The 17,500-nt window shown below is 39.7% G+C and overlaps 1 protein-coding gene across 2 annotated transcripts in view; it reads left to right on the forward strand.

Annotated features, from left to right (window-relative positions):
• The window catches only part of mcc (MCC regulator of WNT signaling pathway), a 152,894-nt gene that overhangs the window by 40,838 nt on the left and 94,556 nt on the right, over nucleotides 1-17,500 (forward strand). The window contains exon 1 of one of the 2 annotated variants that reach the window (XM_077222480.1): nucleotides 4,842-5,154. The exons of the other annotated variant lie outside the window; for it this stretch is intronic. Coding sequence (XP_077078595.1) covers nucleotides 5,119-5,154 — 36 coding nt within the window. The 5' untranslated portion in view covers nucleotides 4,842-5,118. Of the gene's footprint in view, nucleotides 1-4,841; nucleotides 5,155-17,500 lie in introns of those variants that run through there. 2 annotated transcript variants of the gene reach the window in all.

A 17,500-nucleotide genomic window follows, 5' to 3' on the forward strand; every position in this document is an offset into this window, starting at 1 on the left:
ATGAGAGGAGATCGTGTCGGTCTGTGGATGATTCTGACGTTCAGATTATTTATGAATTATTCATCAGAGTATTTTGGTATTTGTTTTTCAGAGTGTGTCTGTTTCCAGAAAACCAAAAATATGAAACCTTGAGTGAGTTTGTGTCTGAATGCATGTAGTTTATATACAGTCAAACCTACATTTATTCAGACACCTTCACTCAGAACTCAGAGTTATTAAATCAGTTGATATTTCACTGATTTTGTCCGTCCTTCTGTTAGACTCTCACACATGAATTATGTTGAATATCTGTCAGCTGTTAAATTTAACTACACAATTAGATAATACCAGTTTAGCTCAAACCAGTTACCAAGCAATGCTTCATGTTGTTCAGTCTGTGGTGTAAAAAGCTGCATTAGTTATTAAAGAAAAAACACTTCAGCAAAACATGATCAGCTCAAAGTGTCCCAATCATTTTTGATCCCAAATTTTTATGAATGTCAACGTTTACTTTATTTTGCTCTCCTCACTTACATAAATGGTCTAGTGTCCTGCACACACTAGTAAAATTATATCTGGTGTCTGAATAATTTTTGGTTTAACTGTAGATAATGTGCATGAATGTGAATGTTGTCGTAAAGTGTGTTTTGGGTTATAATTGGCAAATAATGACTAAACTTTGATATTTGTGTGTAAAATAATCACCTGACGGCTTCACTAGAGGGAGCTATTGAACGCATTATGTAACTCATCACTTTTAACCATATAAACTCAACCAATCTCTGTCTTTACATGAGACTCTGAGTGTGTGAGAGACTCTGAGTGTGTGAGAGACCCTGAGTGTGTGAGAGACTGAGTGTGTGTGAGACTCTGAGTGTGTGAGAGACTCTGAGTGTGTGAGAGACTCTGAGTGTGTGAGAGACTGAGTGTGCGTGAGACTCTGAGTGTGTGTGAGACTCTGAGTGTGTGTGAGACTCTGAGTGTGTGTGAGACTCTGAGTGTGTGTGAGACTCTGAGTGTGTGAGAGACTCTGAGTGTCTGAGAGACTCTGAGTGTGTGAGAGACTGAGTGTGCGTGAGACTCTGAGTGTGTGTGAGACTCTGAGTGTGTGTGAGACTCTGAGTGTGTGTGAGACTCTGAGTGTGTGTGAGACTCTGAGTGTGTGAGAGACTCTGAGTGTGTGAGAGACTCTGAGTGTGTGAGAGACTCTGAGTGTGTGTGAGACTCTGAGTGTGTGAGAGACTGAGTGTGCGTGAGACTCTGAGTGTGCGTGAGACTCTGAGTGTGTGAGAGACTGAGTGTGTGAGAGACTGAGTGTGTGAGAGACTGAGTGTGTGAGAGACTGAGTGTGTGAGAGACTGAGTGTGCGAGAGACTGAGTGTGCGAGAGACTGAGTGTGCGAGAGACTGAGTGTGCGAGAGACTGAGTGTGCGAGAGACTGAGTGTGCGAGAGACTGAGTGTGCGAGAGACTGAGTGTGCGAGAGACTGAGTGTGCGAGAGACTGAGTGTGCGAGAGACTGAGTGTGCGAGAGACTGAGTGTGCGAGAGACTGAGTGTGCGAGAGACTGAGTGTGCGAGAGACTGAGTGTGCGAGAGACTGAGTGTGCGAGAGACTGAGTGTGCGAGAGACTGAGTGTGCGAGAGACTGAGTGTGCGAGAGACTGAGTGTGCGAGAGACTGAGTGTGCGTGACTGAGTGTGCGTGACTGAGTGTGCGGGAGACTGGGTGTGCGAGATGGATGGGGTGTGCGAGACACTGAGTGTGCGTGACTGAATGTGCGTAACTGGGTGTTTGAGAGACTGGGTGTGCGAGATGGATGGGGTCTGCAAGACACTGAGTGTGCGTGACTGAGTGTGCGTGACTGAGTGTGCGGGAGACTGGGTGTGCGAGATGGATGGGGTGTGCGAGACACTGAGTGTGCGTGACTGAATGTGCGTAACTGGGTGTTTGAGAGACTGGGTGTGCGAGATGGATGGGGTCTGCAAGACACTGAGTGTGCGTGACTGAGTGTGCGAGAGACTGAGTGTGCGTGACTGAGTGTGCGTGACTGAGTGTGCGTGACTGAGTGTGCGTGACTGAGTGTGCGAGAGACTGGGTGTGCGAGATGGATGGGGTGTGCAAGACACTGAGTGTGCGTGACTGAGTGTGCGTGACTGAGTGTGCGTGACTGAGTGTGCGAGAGACTGGGTGTGCGAGATGGATGGGGTGTGCGAGACACTGAGTGTGCGTGACTGAGTGTGCGAGAGACTGGGTGTGCGAGATGGATGGGGTGTCCAAGACACTGAGTGTGCGTGACTGAGTGTGCGTAACTGGGTGTTTGAGAGACTGGGTGTGCGAGACACTGAGTGTGCGTGACTGAGTGTGCGTAACTGGGTGTTTGAGAGACTGAGTGTGCGAGACACTGAGTGTGCGTGACTGAGTGTGCGAGAGACTGGGTGTGCGAGATGGATGGGGTGTGCAAGACACTGAGTGTGCGTGACTGAGTGTGCGTGACTGAGTGTGCGTGACTGAGTGTGCGAGAGACTGGGTGTGCGAGATGGATGGGGTGTGCGAGACACTGAGTGTGCGTGACTGAATGTGCGTAACTGGGTGTTTGAGAGACCGGGTGTGCGAGATGGATGGGGTCTGCAAGACACTGAGTGTGCGTGACTGAGTGTGCGTGACTGAGTGTGCGTGACTGAGTGTGCGTGACTGAGTGTGCGAGAGACTGGGTGTGCGAGATGGATGGGGTGTGCAAGACACTGAGTGTGCGTGACTGAGTGTGCGTGACTGAGTGTGCGTGACTGAGTGTGCGAGAGACTGGGTGTGCGAGATGGATGGGGTGTGCGAGACACTGAGTGTGCGTGACTGAGTGTGCGAGAGACTGGGTGTGCGAGATGGATGGGGTGTCCAAGACACTGAGTGTGCGTGACTGAGTGTGCGTAACTGGGTGTTTGAGAGACTGGGTGTGCGAGATGGATGGGGTGTGCAAGACACTGAGTGTGCGTGACTGAGTGTGCGTGACTGAGTGTGCGTGACTGAGTGTGCGTGACTGAGTGTGCGTGACTGAGTGTGCGTGACTGAGTGTGCGTGACTGAGTGTGCGTGACTTAGTGTGCGTGACTGAGTGTGCGAGATGGATGGGGTGTGCGAGACACTGAGTGTGCGTGACTGAGTGTGCGTAACTGGGTGTTTGAGAGACTGGGTGTGCGAGATGGATGGGGTGTGCAAGACACTGAGTGTGCGTGACTGAGTGTGCGTGACTGAGTGTGCGTGACTGAGTGTGCGTGACTTAGTGTGCGTGACTGAGTGTGCGAGATGGATGCAGTGTATGAGACTGTGATTGTATATGATTGTAAAAATACAGAATAATTGCTTTTGTGATACTTTAATGGAGCTTTTATGGTATTTTGGAAGTACATATGACATGTGCGAAGTCATCTAAATTCAGATTTTAAACCCACTAATGTTCACCTTTATAAAAGATGTAGTGTGTCACTGGCGACACCAAACTAAGGCCATGTCCACACGGACACGGGTATTTTTATAACCGGAGTTTTTCCTACAGCGTTTTTAAAAAAAATCCCGTCCACACATGCTCGGTCTCCGTCTACATGAAAACGTAAAAACACACAATCAAGCGCGGGCAAGAGCATGCCACGCCAGCAGGCGGCGATATAAACCTTAACCCTAAAGCCACGTTGGCCAATCAGAAGCGCAAATCTGATGTCAAACACAGCTGATAACGGCGCACACTCTGACGTCGCAAGGCAAAAACCCCGGTTTCACTGTCTACACGACAACACTGTAACCGGCGTTTCTGAAAATCCTCACCCTGGCAGGGGTTTTCAAAAATGTTCGGTTTCAGTGCGTTTTCGTGTGGACGAACGGCCGAACCGCGTAAAAAAAGTCACGGTTATAAAAATACCCGTGTCCGTGTGGACAGGGCCTAAATAATCAAAATGATGACTGTTTTCAAACAGGTTTTTCCAGACAAAGTCAAACTTTTTTTATCTCTTACCACATGAGTGCCACATTTTTAAGAGTGAGAAGTCAAATATATTGTAAAGGTATAATAAATATATATATATATATATATATATATATATATATATATATATATATATAAATATAAAATATTTAGAGTTCCATGTGTTTTATACGCATTTTTTTAGTCATTTAAAAAATTTTTAGTTACACTCAGTCCTAAAGTCTTTTCTACAAAGTTTTTTTACGCCACAGCATAAAAACTGAAAAGGATCATTGTGACTTTTTTTCTCACAATTCAATTTTCTCAGAATTGGGATTTTTCTCACAATTACAAGAAGTAGTCCAAATTGAAGGGTATAAACTCTGACTGTATGTGTGTGTATGTTTGTGTGTATGTCTGTGTATGTCTATCTGTGTGTGTGTGTGTGTATGTCTCTGTATGTGTGTGTGTATGTCTGGATGTGTGTGTATGTACGTAAAAAATCCTTTGGCTTTTGTCCCAAACATCTAGAAAAATAATAGAAATTAGTTGGTCATAAAGTTGGCTTTTAAAAAGCTTAAAAGAGTAGAAGTGACTATCTGAGAGTAGAGTGACTGATCATATTCCAGCCGAGGGGAATCTGACGGGCTGGAACGGACACACACACACACACACACACACGTGTGTGTAAAACACTCCTCCTGCGGCCCCATGCAGCTGTGAGGCCCAGAGGCTCTCTCTCTCTCTCGCTCTCTCTCTCTCGCTCTCTCTCTCTCTCTCTCCCCTCGCCCGCCCTCCCTCACTCTCGCTCGCTCTCTCTCTCGCTCTCTCTCTCTCTCTCATGCTCTCTCTCTCTTTCTCTCTCTCTCTCCCTCGCTCTCTCTCTCTCTCTCTCTCTCACTCTCACTCTCTCAGTGTGTGTGTGAATCAGAGCGCTGCAGATCTGCTGTCGGGAGTCTCCGGCTGACTAGGGGAATGTGTGGATCGCCACAGTGGTTCTCAGTGTGGATTTAACCGTGTCTCTCGTGTGGATTACCGTTGGGATTGCGTTGGGAATACCGTCGGGATCGTGCTGGTGAAATCGAGGATGTGTGTGTGTGTCACAGAAGCAGGAGGAACGTGTTTCTTGTCGACCTCGGGTGACCGTCTCCCGCTGGAATACCGGGATTAGATCCCAGAGTTTCGGGATCATGAACTCAGGAGGGTCTGTGAACGAGGGAAACGAGGTGAGACTCGTTTGATGAAGGTCTGACTGCGACGTGCGGCTCTGAAGCGGTGTGTGTGTCGTCTGACCGACACACACACACACATACACTTCTGATGTTGTTAAACTTGTTTGAGATCTTCATTTCAGTATTTTAGCTTCTCTAATATAAAACCGCTGAAATCACATCACATGAACTTTTTATTAACAGAATCTAGTGTGGAGGGATAACAGATAATATTAAATCTGCATTGTAATAATTAGGAAGCATTCTCAAGAAAATAAAAAATGTATTGAAAAGTGAATGTAAAGTGCAAAATGTATTAATACAGAGTTTTATAGTTGGTTTAAATTTTCTAAAATCAAAAGCTCTTGTCTCTTTAAAAGTATACTTAAAATCTCAATTATAAATTGCTTTTTATTTAAATAATCCTTATGAAATTAAAATGAAAAACACCTTGAAACAGAAGTTATTTTGTCAGCTATATTTGCAGCTCGCTGTTTTTTAAGCATCTCGCGCCATGAGCACAACATTTTAAAGTATTTGTTTATTTATTGGTTCCATGTTTTTTAATACACATTTTTGTATTCAGTAAAGTTCTCAGCCTCAGTTCTAAAGCCTTTCATTGGATAGACTCGTTATATTTATTTATTTTTTCTTTTCTTTTCTGGAAAATTCTGGCAGATACCGATAATACTTTGTATTTGAAAGCCGATAACCGATATATTGGCCGATAAATCTAAATCAAATTCATATATACTATATATATAAGTTTTGGGAGCCTGATTACAAAAAAAATTCTCACCATTAATATTTATGTCCCAAACACAATTATAATGTTCTCATGATAATTTTATGTAGCCGATATGACAGATTTGCGCTGCACATGTTGCACTGAACTGTATTTTCCTTTTTTGAAGTGATTTCAATCATATTTCAAGCATTTCAAATCCATCATGTTGAACAGTGCGCATCTGAAGTGTCTCAGCTGAAGGAAATAATACATTATTTATCAGCTTTAATACATCAGACAAATCTTCATATCGGGCATAAAATTAACATTAACCGATACCGATATAGTGGCCGATATATCGTGCATCCCTAACAAATTCCTTATTCCGTCATCCTAAACTGGAAAATCACGTTATTTCATTGGAAAATGTGGCAACACTGTTTTATTTTACATTCATAAATTTTGCACCATGCATTTCATTAGTTTTTTTTTTTTTTTTTACAAATATTTCATTAAATGTATCATAAATGTATAATGAAATTAATTGTTTATTCTGTCTCTCCATAAAATAGTGCTTGTTGTTAATTACGGCCCTTAATTGTAATTGATTGTATAAATTTCCAATCCATTTGGATATTTCCTTCAGAAAGCCATTAGCTGTTTCCATCCAAAGTTGTGAATTTAACTTATGGAATATCGCATAAAACATTTGCGAATAAAGCAGCGTTTCCATCCTATGTGTTCAAGAGACCAAAATCGTCACTTCTTGGGAAATTAGCGCGAAATATGAGTAATAAAATCGATAAATAATAATACAAATAATAATCCGTAATAAAAAGGAATCGATTCTGCTTAGCAATTCCGATTCTTATTGATTCCTAATTTCGATTCCGATAAGGTTAAAAAACACTTACATATCATTCACATTTAGTCTTATTGCAAAACATTTAACTGTAGATGAATATCATGAACAAAAATCAACAGGCTAATGAACACTTACACAAGAAACGTTTGCCTGTGGTTTAAAAATAACAGAGAAAAATCACTAGCCGAACTAATATAAACTTCAAGCATTATTAAAGACAAGTAAACACTGAACAAAGATACGATTAAAATATACAGTGTTTTAAGATTTTCAGGTATTCAGGTACAAAAACTAAAATAACACTGCACTTAATAAATAAAATATAAATTATAAATATACTTACAAAAGTTATTCAGTCAAGAACGAGAGAATTTTCTGTCTTTTGATTAGTGTTATTATAGAGACAGCAGGAATATTAGTGCTGTCACTTTAAGAGCTGCACGGGTCTAATATGAAAACAGAGTCGTCTCACGCTCAAATGGTTTAAAGTCATACTGAAATTGAATTTTTAATTTTATAACAAGTATCCGATTCCTGACCTCAAGTATTCGATTCCAGAATTTGAATTTCGATTTTCAATTCCCAACCCTAATCATGAATGAGTTTGTCTCAGAGCATCAGATGAATCATTCTGATCACACACTTTGACTACGGCGTTTCAGAAACACCAAACCAACATTTGAGATGCTGCGATGCCATTGGTCCGCTGGATAGTCCAGTTATCCAATCACAGCTGACTTCAAGGGTTGTTGCTCATCGAGGCATTTATTCCGTAAACGTATTTCCATCGTAGTTTATGCCTTCTTATCGGATATTACATTTATCAGCACATAGGTTTTTTTTAATGCTCATTTTATGTTTATTTTAGGGATGCACGATATATCGGCCACCATATCGGTATCGGACGATATGTAAATTTTTTATGTTATCATTATCGGCCTATATTACAAATATATTACATTATATTATAAATAATGTATTATCTCCTTCAGATGAGACACTTCAGATGCGCACTGTTCAACATGATGGATTTGAATTGCTTGAAATATGATTGAAATCACTTCAAAAAAGGAAAACACAGTTCAGTGCAACATGTGCAGCGCAAATCTGTCATATCGGCTACATAAAATTATCATGAGAACATTATAACTGTGTGTTTGGGACATGGATTTTAATGATGAGACTTTTGTTTTTGTAATCAGGCATTTAAAAATTACATACAAATTTGGATTTAGATTTATCAGCCACTATATCGGTTATCGACTTTCAAATATAAAGAATTATCGGTTATCAGTATCGGCCTAAATTTGCATATCGGTGCATTCCTAGTGAATGCACATCTTGGCGTTTCCATCCAGTGTTTTTTTAATGCATTATCCCAAAATGCACATAGAAAGTAGGTGAATGGAAGCGTAGCCGCTGCCACCTTGAGTTAAAGCAAACGCAAAATACGTTTTCCACCATATTCCTATAATGACTTTTATTTTGTGTTTTAAGAGCTGCCGTCGTCTGAGTGTCAGGGATATACAGTCAAACCAAAAAATATTCAGACACTTTAAACATTTCTCACATTATCACAGTTTATCCGCTGTAGTTTAGAAAATGGTAATAAAATATGACAAGAATCAGTTGATATTTGACTGGTTTTGTCCGTCCTTCTGTTAGACTCTCACACATGAATGATGTTGATTATCTGTCAGCTGTTAAATTTAACTACACAATTAGATAATACCAGTTTAGCTCAACCAATCACCAAGCAATGCTTCATGTTGTTCAGTCTGTGCTGTAAAAAGGTGCATTAGTTATTAAAGAAAAAACACTTCAGCAAAACATGATCAGCTCAAAGTGTCTGAATACTTTTTGGTCCCATTGTTATAAATTTCACTGGTAGTCACTGTATGAAGAATTTTTAATTATAATATCTCAGTTTACTTTATTTTGCTCTCCTCACTCACATAAATGAACTACAGTGTCCTGCACACACTAGTGAAAAATATCAAAAAATATATTTGGTGTCTGAATAATTTTAGTTTTTTTCTGTAATTGAATCCCGACACTAAAATAAACACTTAATAGGGAACACCTTTGATTTGGACCTGCTAGCGTAACATTTTAATTGTCCAAACACGTGTTTATGTGAGATGTGCGGCTCCGAACAGCTGCCGCTTGTCAAGGAACGCAGTTCTTTATGGCCGAGGGAATAAAGGCTTGTGTTTAAGGATGTTACAGATGTTTTCTGTTTGCATTGATCCTGAAGTGAGGAGTGTAAGAGCACTTAAACAGCGTCTCAGGGTTTTTTTTACCTGATAAATGATTGTTTACTGCATGGCATCAGAAATGAGTGTGAACTGAAGTGTTTTTAACAGTCTCACGTTCAGAACTTGGAGAATCGTGATATTTTATATTCTTAACCCTCTGGTGCTCTTCGTGTCGGTAAAAAAAAAACTATTTTTTTTCAGTAAAATGATTGTACTATATTTTTGTTCGATAATGTTTTTTATTAAATATTTTGTATTTTTAGGGGATTGTATGGTACTAAATTATATTTATTATCCATTTATTCACTTTTTGAGCATAGACCTGAAAATAAATGTCCAAATTAAACTGGTAAATCTTGAATGCTTTAAAGCAACAGACTTTAAAGACAAACTGGCAGATTATTGCTGAAGAGTGTTTCCTCTGTTTGGAGACGCGACAGACTTTGTTTCGGCCAGAAATAAGAGCATTGTTTTATAAGCACAGGCCGCTGTCTATTTTTATCTGTGTGTTGCCTCTTGACTCTTATGTAGTGTGTGTTAAGCTCTCTAGTGTGTGTTCAGGTCTCTGTAGTGTGAGTTCAGGTCTCTGTAGTGTATGTGTTCAGGTCTCTGTAGTGTGTGTTCAGGTCTCTGTAGTGTGAGTTCAGGTCTCTGTAGTGTATGTGTTCAGGTCTCTGTAGTGTGTGTTCAGGTCTCTGTAGTGTGTGTTCAGGTCTCTGTAGTGTGTGTGTTCAGGTCTCTGTAGTGTGTGTTCAGGTCTCTGTAGTGTGTGTTCAGGTCTCTGTAGTGTGTGTTCAGGTCTCTGTAGTGTGTGTGTTCAGGTCTCTGTAGTGTGTGTTCAGGTCTCTGTAGTGTGAGTTCAGGTCTCTGTACTGTGTGTGTTCAGGTCTCTGTAGTGTGTGTTCAGGTCTCTGTAGTGTGTGTTCAGGTCTCTGTAGTGTGAGTTCAGGTCTCTGTAGTGTGTGTGTTCAGGTCTCTGTAGTGTGTGTTCAGGTCTCTGTAGTGTGAGTTCAGGTCTCTGTACTGTGTGTGTTCAGGTCTCTGTAGTGTGTGTTCAGGTCTCTGTAGTGTGTGTTCAGGTCTCTGTAGTGTGTGTTCAGGTCTCTGTAGTGTGTGTTCAGGTCTCTGTAGTGTGAGTTCAGGTCTCTGTAGTGTGTGTTCAGGTCTCTGTAGTGTGTGTGTTCAGGTCTCTGTAGTGTGTGTTCAGGTCTCTGTACTGTGTGTGTTCAGGTCTCTGTAGTGTGTGTGTTCAGGTCTCTGTAGTGTGTGTTCAGGTCTCTGTAGTGTGTGTTCAGGTCTCTGTAGTGTGTGTTCAGGTCTCTGTAGTGTGTGTGTTCAGGTCTCTGTAGTGTGTGTGTTCAGGTCTCTGTAGTGTGTGTGTTCATGTCTCTGTAGTGTGTGTGTTCAGGTCTCTGTAGTGTGTGTGTTCAGGTCTCTGTAGTGTGTGTGTTCAGGTCTCTGTAGTGTGTGTGTTCAGGTCTCTGTAGTGTGTGTGTTCAGGTCTCTGTAGTGTGTGTTCAGGTCTCTGTAGTGTGTGTTCAGGTCTCTGTAGTGTGTGTTCAGGCCTCTGTAGTGTGTGTTCAGGTCTCTGTAGTGTGTGTGTTCAGGTCTCTGTAGTGTGTGTTCAGGTCTCTGTAGTGTGTGTGTTCAGGTCTCTGTAGTGTGTGTTCAGGTCTCTGTAGTGTGTGTGTTCAGGTCTCTGTAGTGTGTGTGTTCAGGTCTCTGTAGTGTGTGTTCAGGTCTCTGTAGTGTGTGTGTTCAGGCCTCTGCGGTGTGTGTGTTCAGGCCTCTGCAGTGTGTGTGTTCAGGTCTCTGTAGTGTGTGTGTTCAGGTCTCTGTAGTGTGTGTTCAGGTCTCTGTAGTGTGTGTGTTCAGGTCTCTGTAGTGTGTGTGTTCAGGTCTCTGTAGTAATACATCCTGTATTATTATTATTATTATTATTAATATGAGAGATTATCTTGGACTGATGTCAGTAGATGTAAAGCATCTCAGGATCTGAGCCGTGGGTTCGAGTCACTAATGTCCTCAGATTTAGCGGGTTTGTAAAGATGGAGTGTGTGTGTGTGTGTGTGTGTGTGTGTGTGTGTGTGTGTGTGTGTGTGTGTGTGTGTGTGTGTGTGTGTGTGTGTGTGTGAGAGAGAGCTTGTGTTGTGTGTGACGGCTGAGACTGTGATTTATGACGGACTCACTCGAGAGGAAAACACTGCGATTTAAAGGCTCTTCAACAATGAGCCAGTGTGTATTATACGACACCAGTGTTTATTCTCACACACTCACAGTGTGTTTTATGAAGCCCGCGGGTCTCCTGAACACACAGCGCTTTATTATTGAACAGCAGCTCATTAGTTAATAACCTTAATGAATTGATGTGTGAAATCAATCAAGAGGGTTTATGCATTTGAAACTTGCTGCCACTGTCTAATTCTGAAACCAAATCATTCATGCATAGTCAAAGTCTGGCGCACACTTCTTTATCATTTGCATATGAGTAATACTCTTATGAATCTGCCATGATGATATTTCAGGGTGTTTTAAGATTAACTGACAGCTGAGCTTATTTGGATTTATTAGATTATATTGATGTCAGTGTATTTGGGATTTGAATATTTGGTATTTTAGTGAGTGTGTGTGTGTGTCATTTTTGTGTCATTTTTAATATTTGGTGTGTGTGTGTGTGTGTGTGTGTCTCATTTTAGTGTTTATTTTTAATACTCAGACCCTGGTTTGCACAGAAATCCTGGTGTAAATCCCCTGTTGCTGTCGCTGAAATATTGATCCGATGTTTGAGTCGCCGCTGCGCTGATGTTTAAATGATGAACGAGGAGAGGAATATTGATGTATGATGTGAAGCTCTAGCGATACTTCACCAGAGTTTCTCATGATTGTTCATGTTGTGAAGGCTTGACTGTGCGGTTCTGGCGGTTTGGTTTCTGGCTCACAGATCGACTAGTTTAAATAGATTTTTATGGAAGTTTTGACATTTTATCAGCGGTTACACCGTAGTTTGCATGGTGAAATATTTTCATAAATCTTTTAATCAACACTCTTTAAAATGCACCTCTACAGGCGTAAACATTTACACACCTTCAGCTGTTGTGTTGTATACAATGTGTGTGTGAATGTGAGAGAATATGTGTGTAAGTGTGAGAGAGAGTGTGTGTGACTGAGTATGTGTGTTCATGTGCGCATTTGTGTGTGAGTGTGAATGTGACTGTGTGTGGGTTTGTGTTTGACAGAGAGAGTGTGTGTATTTGAGAGAGAGAGTGTGTGTGTGTGTGTGTGTGTGTGTGTATTTGTGTGAGTGTGAGTGTGAGAGAGCGAATGTGTGTGACTGAGTGTGTGTTTGTGTGTGTGTATGTGAGAGAGGGAGTGTGACTGTGTGTGTGTCCGTGTGCATGTTTGTGTGTGAGAGTGTGAATGTGACTGTGTGTGTGTCCGTGTGCATGTTTGTGTGTGAGAGTGTGAATGTGACTGTGTGTGTGTCCGTGTGCATGTTTGTGTGTGAGAGTGTGAATGTGACTGTGTGTGTGTCCGTGTGCATGTTTGTGTGTGAGAGTGTGTATGAGTGTGAATGTGACTGTGTGTGTGTATTTGTGAGAGTTGTGTGTGAGAGAGAGAGTGTGTGACTGAGTGTGTGTGTGTATGTGAGAGAGAGGGAGTGTGACTGTGTGTGTTCGTGTGCCGTTTGTGTATGAGAGTGTATGAGTGTGAATGTGACTGTGTGTGTGGGACGTTGAGTGTGTGTGTGTGTGTTTGTGTGTGTGACGCTGTGTGTGTGTGTGTGTGTGTGTGTGTGTGTGTGTGTGTGTGTGTGTGTGTGTGTGAGACGCTGAGGCCTCGGAGCGAGTGTGTACAGAGATAATTCACCTTTCACAGATCATTAATCTGGAAAACGAAGGTGTGAGCTTCACCTTCAGTCAGAATAAACACAGTATTTACTCTGCAGCCTCGGCACAAAACACACTTTATTTCTGTTCAGAAAGAGCTCCAAAAATCTCAATGTTCTAGGATTTTGTTAATGATAATCAAACTATATTTTGCTTGCTACGTTAACATTTCAAAATAGAAATGATATTTCAAAAGAAATGATACTTTAAATATGAAATTAAAACGAGTGAGTCAACATGAGTCATTCATTCAACCGATTCATTTAAGCAGGCGATTCATTTTGGAGTCAAGTGGAGTCAAGTGACTCCGATTCACATGCTATACGTCCTAAATATTATTTAAAGTAGTTTGTCTAATATTCTGCTACACACTCAAAAGTATGTAGTTTTTCTTCACAAAAACCACACATACTTTTAGGGCGACGCAGCAACTGTCTTTATGAATGAGTCACTGAATGAGTCACTCACCCGTTTCCTTTAAAATGCTGATTAATTCAGTAGCAAAACACAGCTGTGTGAAGATGCACAACAGTGTAATAGTTCAGCTTAGACGTAAAATGACGTAAATGTCATATTTTGGACACTTTTGAAGTCAAACCTAGTATGATATGCAAATAAGATTTAAAGGGAGACATTTTTCATGCAAATAATGACTTATATTTGAGTGTTTTAAACTTACTAAACTCAATGTGTAACTTTTTTATTTTATTAATGTGTGCGATATGTATTGTCTAGGATAATATCGGAATTGCCCCGTATGAGTTTTTTTAATATTTATATCATATGATATAATCATGTTAAGTCAACTTTATTTGAATAGCGTTTTATACTAGGATGCACGATATATCGGTCACCATATCGGTATCGGCGGATATATGTTAATTTTCAATGTTATTGTTATCGGCCCGATAAGAAAATGTGTCTGATATATTAAAGCCAATAAATAATGTATTATTTCCTTCAGCTGAGACACTTCAGATGCGCACTGTTCATCATGATGGTTTTGGCTTGAAATATGATTGAAATCACTGTTAAATGTAACATGTGCAGCGCAAATCTGTCATATCGGCTACATAAAATGATCATGAGAACATTATAATTGTGTGTTTGGGACATGGATTTTAATGGTGAGACTTTTGTTTTTGTAATCAGGCTCTTAAAAATTATATATAAAAATTTGGATTTAGATTTATCGGCCAATATATCAGTTATCAGCTTTCAAATATAAAGAATTATCGATATCGGGCATAAATTTCATATCGGTGCATCCCTACTTTATACAGTGTGATTGTATCGAAACAGTTTCACAATGACAAACGTTCATAATTAAGTAAACAAATATGGGTGAGTCATTGATTCAGTGACTAATTTACAAAGAATGAATCAGTATAGACTCACTCATTAAGCTGCCGCCTACTGGCCATTTTAGTTTCATATTTATAGTCGCACTGCTGTCAATAATTGTAACACTTAATCCATCTTTGATCACAAAAATGACATATTTAAGCGTTTTTACCTTGAAAAAAAATTCTTCATGCCTTAAAATATCTTGAATGTAACTCGACACCCTTGCCTCATTTAGTATGCGCAGTGCTAATAATATGCAAATGAGCCCCGCCTCCACTCACTCACTCACTCAGAGATCCACTCGTTGACGATCACACGTTGATCTGATTGGTTACAAGGTAGTTTGTGACGTCAGAAACACCAGCGATTTCAAAGCGTGTTTTTGAGACTGTCTTTGGTTCACTGCAGTTTTTAGGAGAAAATACTCAGCAATGCTGTCGACTTATGAATTTACACATGGTTTGTGTTAAAGCGTATTAAAAACACCACATAGACACATAAACAACATGAAAAGCTGGATTTTAAGTGACAGTCATATTCCCTATTTTCATTGTAAAGCCAAAGTATTTTGTGTCGGTTAAGCAATAGGTTGTTAAGTGGCATCATTAAATCCCCACTTAGGATTTAAGATTCAATTTATCGTTAATTTAAACAACGATCGATTATCAGATTTTAAATAAATTGCAGCCAAATGCTTATAAAAGCTCAGAACGTGCAATGTATATAATTAATAAATAGCCTGATTCTATATGTTAAATATTGTACTTGCTAGTCACCTCCTCCCTTTCCCATCGCAAACTATTCAAACTATTCGTCTCCCATTGGGAATGTCGTCAGGAAGTAAACGCTCTGAAATCCCCATCTCCACCCAACTGGAGACCAGATCGGCTCGAGGTCAAACGCCTCACACACACCAATAACAGCACAAAGGATCATTTCCATTTCACAGCACAAACATTTACACACTCAGATCATTCAGAACTAGTTCTTACAGTGTCTCTGTTCATTAGCAAGAGCATCTGCATCTCTAATCGAAATCAAACCAATGAATCCAATTAGCCTTGCTTTGTAGAATCCAAAGATTCAAGTCATTTGAACCCAAATTTATCCGTGCCTACAAATCCCTGTTGTGTAGATCTACCTCTGATTAGTTTCTAAATCATGTTTTTAATCAAACAAGGAATGGCAAAGCTTCTCCCGTTAATGAGAAACGCAAAGTCTGTGTTCATAAATAAAGCTCATTAACAGCTGGACACTTTCAACACATCAAACGTGCATAAAACTTAAGCATCTCAGACGCACTGTATAACAGCATCACTCTTCAGAATGTTACGAGGCACAAATCGCCCCAAAACATCCACATACTGCCAAACACAGACAAATATAAGAGTTACATAAAGATCACATGACTGAGCAATGATCTTACACATGCCTGACTACTATCCTCACGCTGAGATAACACCGACGACACCAACGCCGATTCATGCACACCGTTACAAACTGCAGTGAGCTTCATAAAACTCATCAAACCAAATCACTTTGACACCTCATTTGATGTAGGTGAAAATACTTAAAACAGTGCAGTTTCATACACAGTTGACACAAAATGTTCACAATTACAATTTATAATAATAAAAAATTATCTTTTTTGGGATACTTCGATATTTCAAAACAAAGAACGGATTCTTTTAAACTCCCCCTGTGGTGAAAATCCAGCTTTTAATGTTGTTTATGTGTCTATGTGGTGTTTTTAATACGCTTTAAGACAAACCATGTGTAAATTCATAAGTCGACAGCATTGCTGAGTATTTTCTGCTTAAAACTGCAGTGAACCAAAGACAGTCTCAAAAACACGGTTTGAAATCGCTGGTGTTTCTGACGTCACAAACTACCTTGTAACCAATCAGATCAACGTGTGATCGTCAACGAGTGGATCTCTGAGTGAGTGAGTGAGTGAGTGGAGGCGGGGCTCATTTGCATATTCATACTAAATGAGGCGAGGGTGTCGAGTTACATTCAAGGTATTTTAAGGCATGACGAATTTTTTTCATGGAAAAAAACGTTTAAATATGTCATTTTGATGAGTTTTAAGGGATACCATTATTGACTACAGGGGGACTTTATTAGTGCTTTTAAATCTGCTGAGATATAGAGGTGCTCTATTTTCATAGTGTGAAAAAAGTAACTGATTTACATGATAATGTGATCTGTAAAATCATCACACGTAAAAAAGAGGCATGAAAATATAGTTGAAAAGGTCTCAACTATAGCAGAATACAACTCGCATATGTGTTTCAGTTAGAGACCAAACTATACCAAGTATTTGTATGAATATGCATGTGTAATCAGTGTACACACACAATGCTTTTTTTCAAGCAAACACAACATAAGATCACGGAGTGACATTGACAGGCTGCTTCGCTAAAGCAATAGGATACAATTACTACAGTTTATCATGTTTATTGTGGTAAATTTTGAGTTAATCTGTTAAGGGAATAGTTTTCTCGCTATAGATTTGTATTATAACTGTGAGATATTGTAACTATAGTTTCTTTATGCCAGGGGTCTCCAACCTTTTTTCATTTCAGAGCTACTTTTTAAAAAAGATAGTGGCCGAGAGCTACCCATGTAAAACAATACTTATATATCTTAAATAGTGTCTCATAACTCTCATATTAACAACTATCTAAACTGTTTTAGACCTAAAAGTGATTTTGTAGGCCTATATATGTCACCCTTAAATGTCAGAGAAAAGAACAGAATCAGAGATTAATTTTTCTTAAAGAAAATTGTACTTTGCATATTACACTGTAAAAACACATAATTATAGTTGATTTTATAGTGCATCTTAACTAGAGATGAAATGGCATGAATTTCATTTCATGATTATAGTGACCAAAATGATCACGGTTATCACCGAATCCTGTTCAAAAAGTACTAATACTACACAATAAAGTCAATTCAACAAGTTTTATGTCGAAAACCAGCAAATAACAAATATAACATTAAAATAACAACATTAAAAATGATGGCCAGATTTTAAAGGAGTGTCTTGCGACATGTTATCTACTAAGTTAAAATACATTTTTGACAAAAAAGATTTATAAAAAGAAACCTCGCATATTTCAGGCTTTTAAATCATTTTTATAAAAAGAATGAGTCAAAAAAGATAAATTACTGACATTTACAATGCACATTAGCTTATCTTTTATTATTAATAGTAAAATTCGGTTCCGATTTTACAGTGGTTCATAACAAATGTTATAGATAAATAAAA

The sequence above is a fragment of the Siphateles boraxobius genome, unplaced genomic scaffold, assembly GCF_051911475.1.
Source record: "Siphateles boraxobius isolate OS27281-9 unplaced genomic scaffold, OSU_SipBor_1 120, whole genome shotgun sequence".
Taxonomy (NCBI): domain Eukaryota; kingdom Metazoa; phylum Chordata; class Actinopteri; order Cypriniformes; family Leuciscidae; genus Siphateles; species Siphateles boraxobius.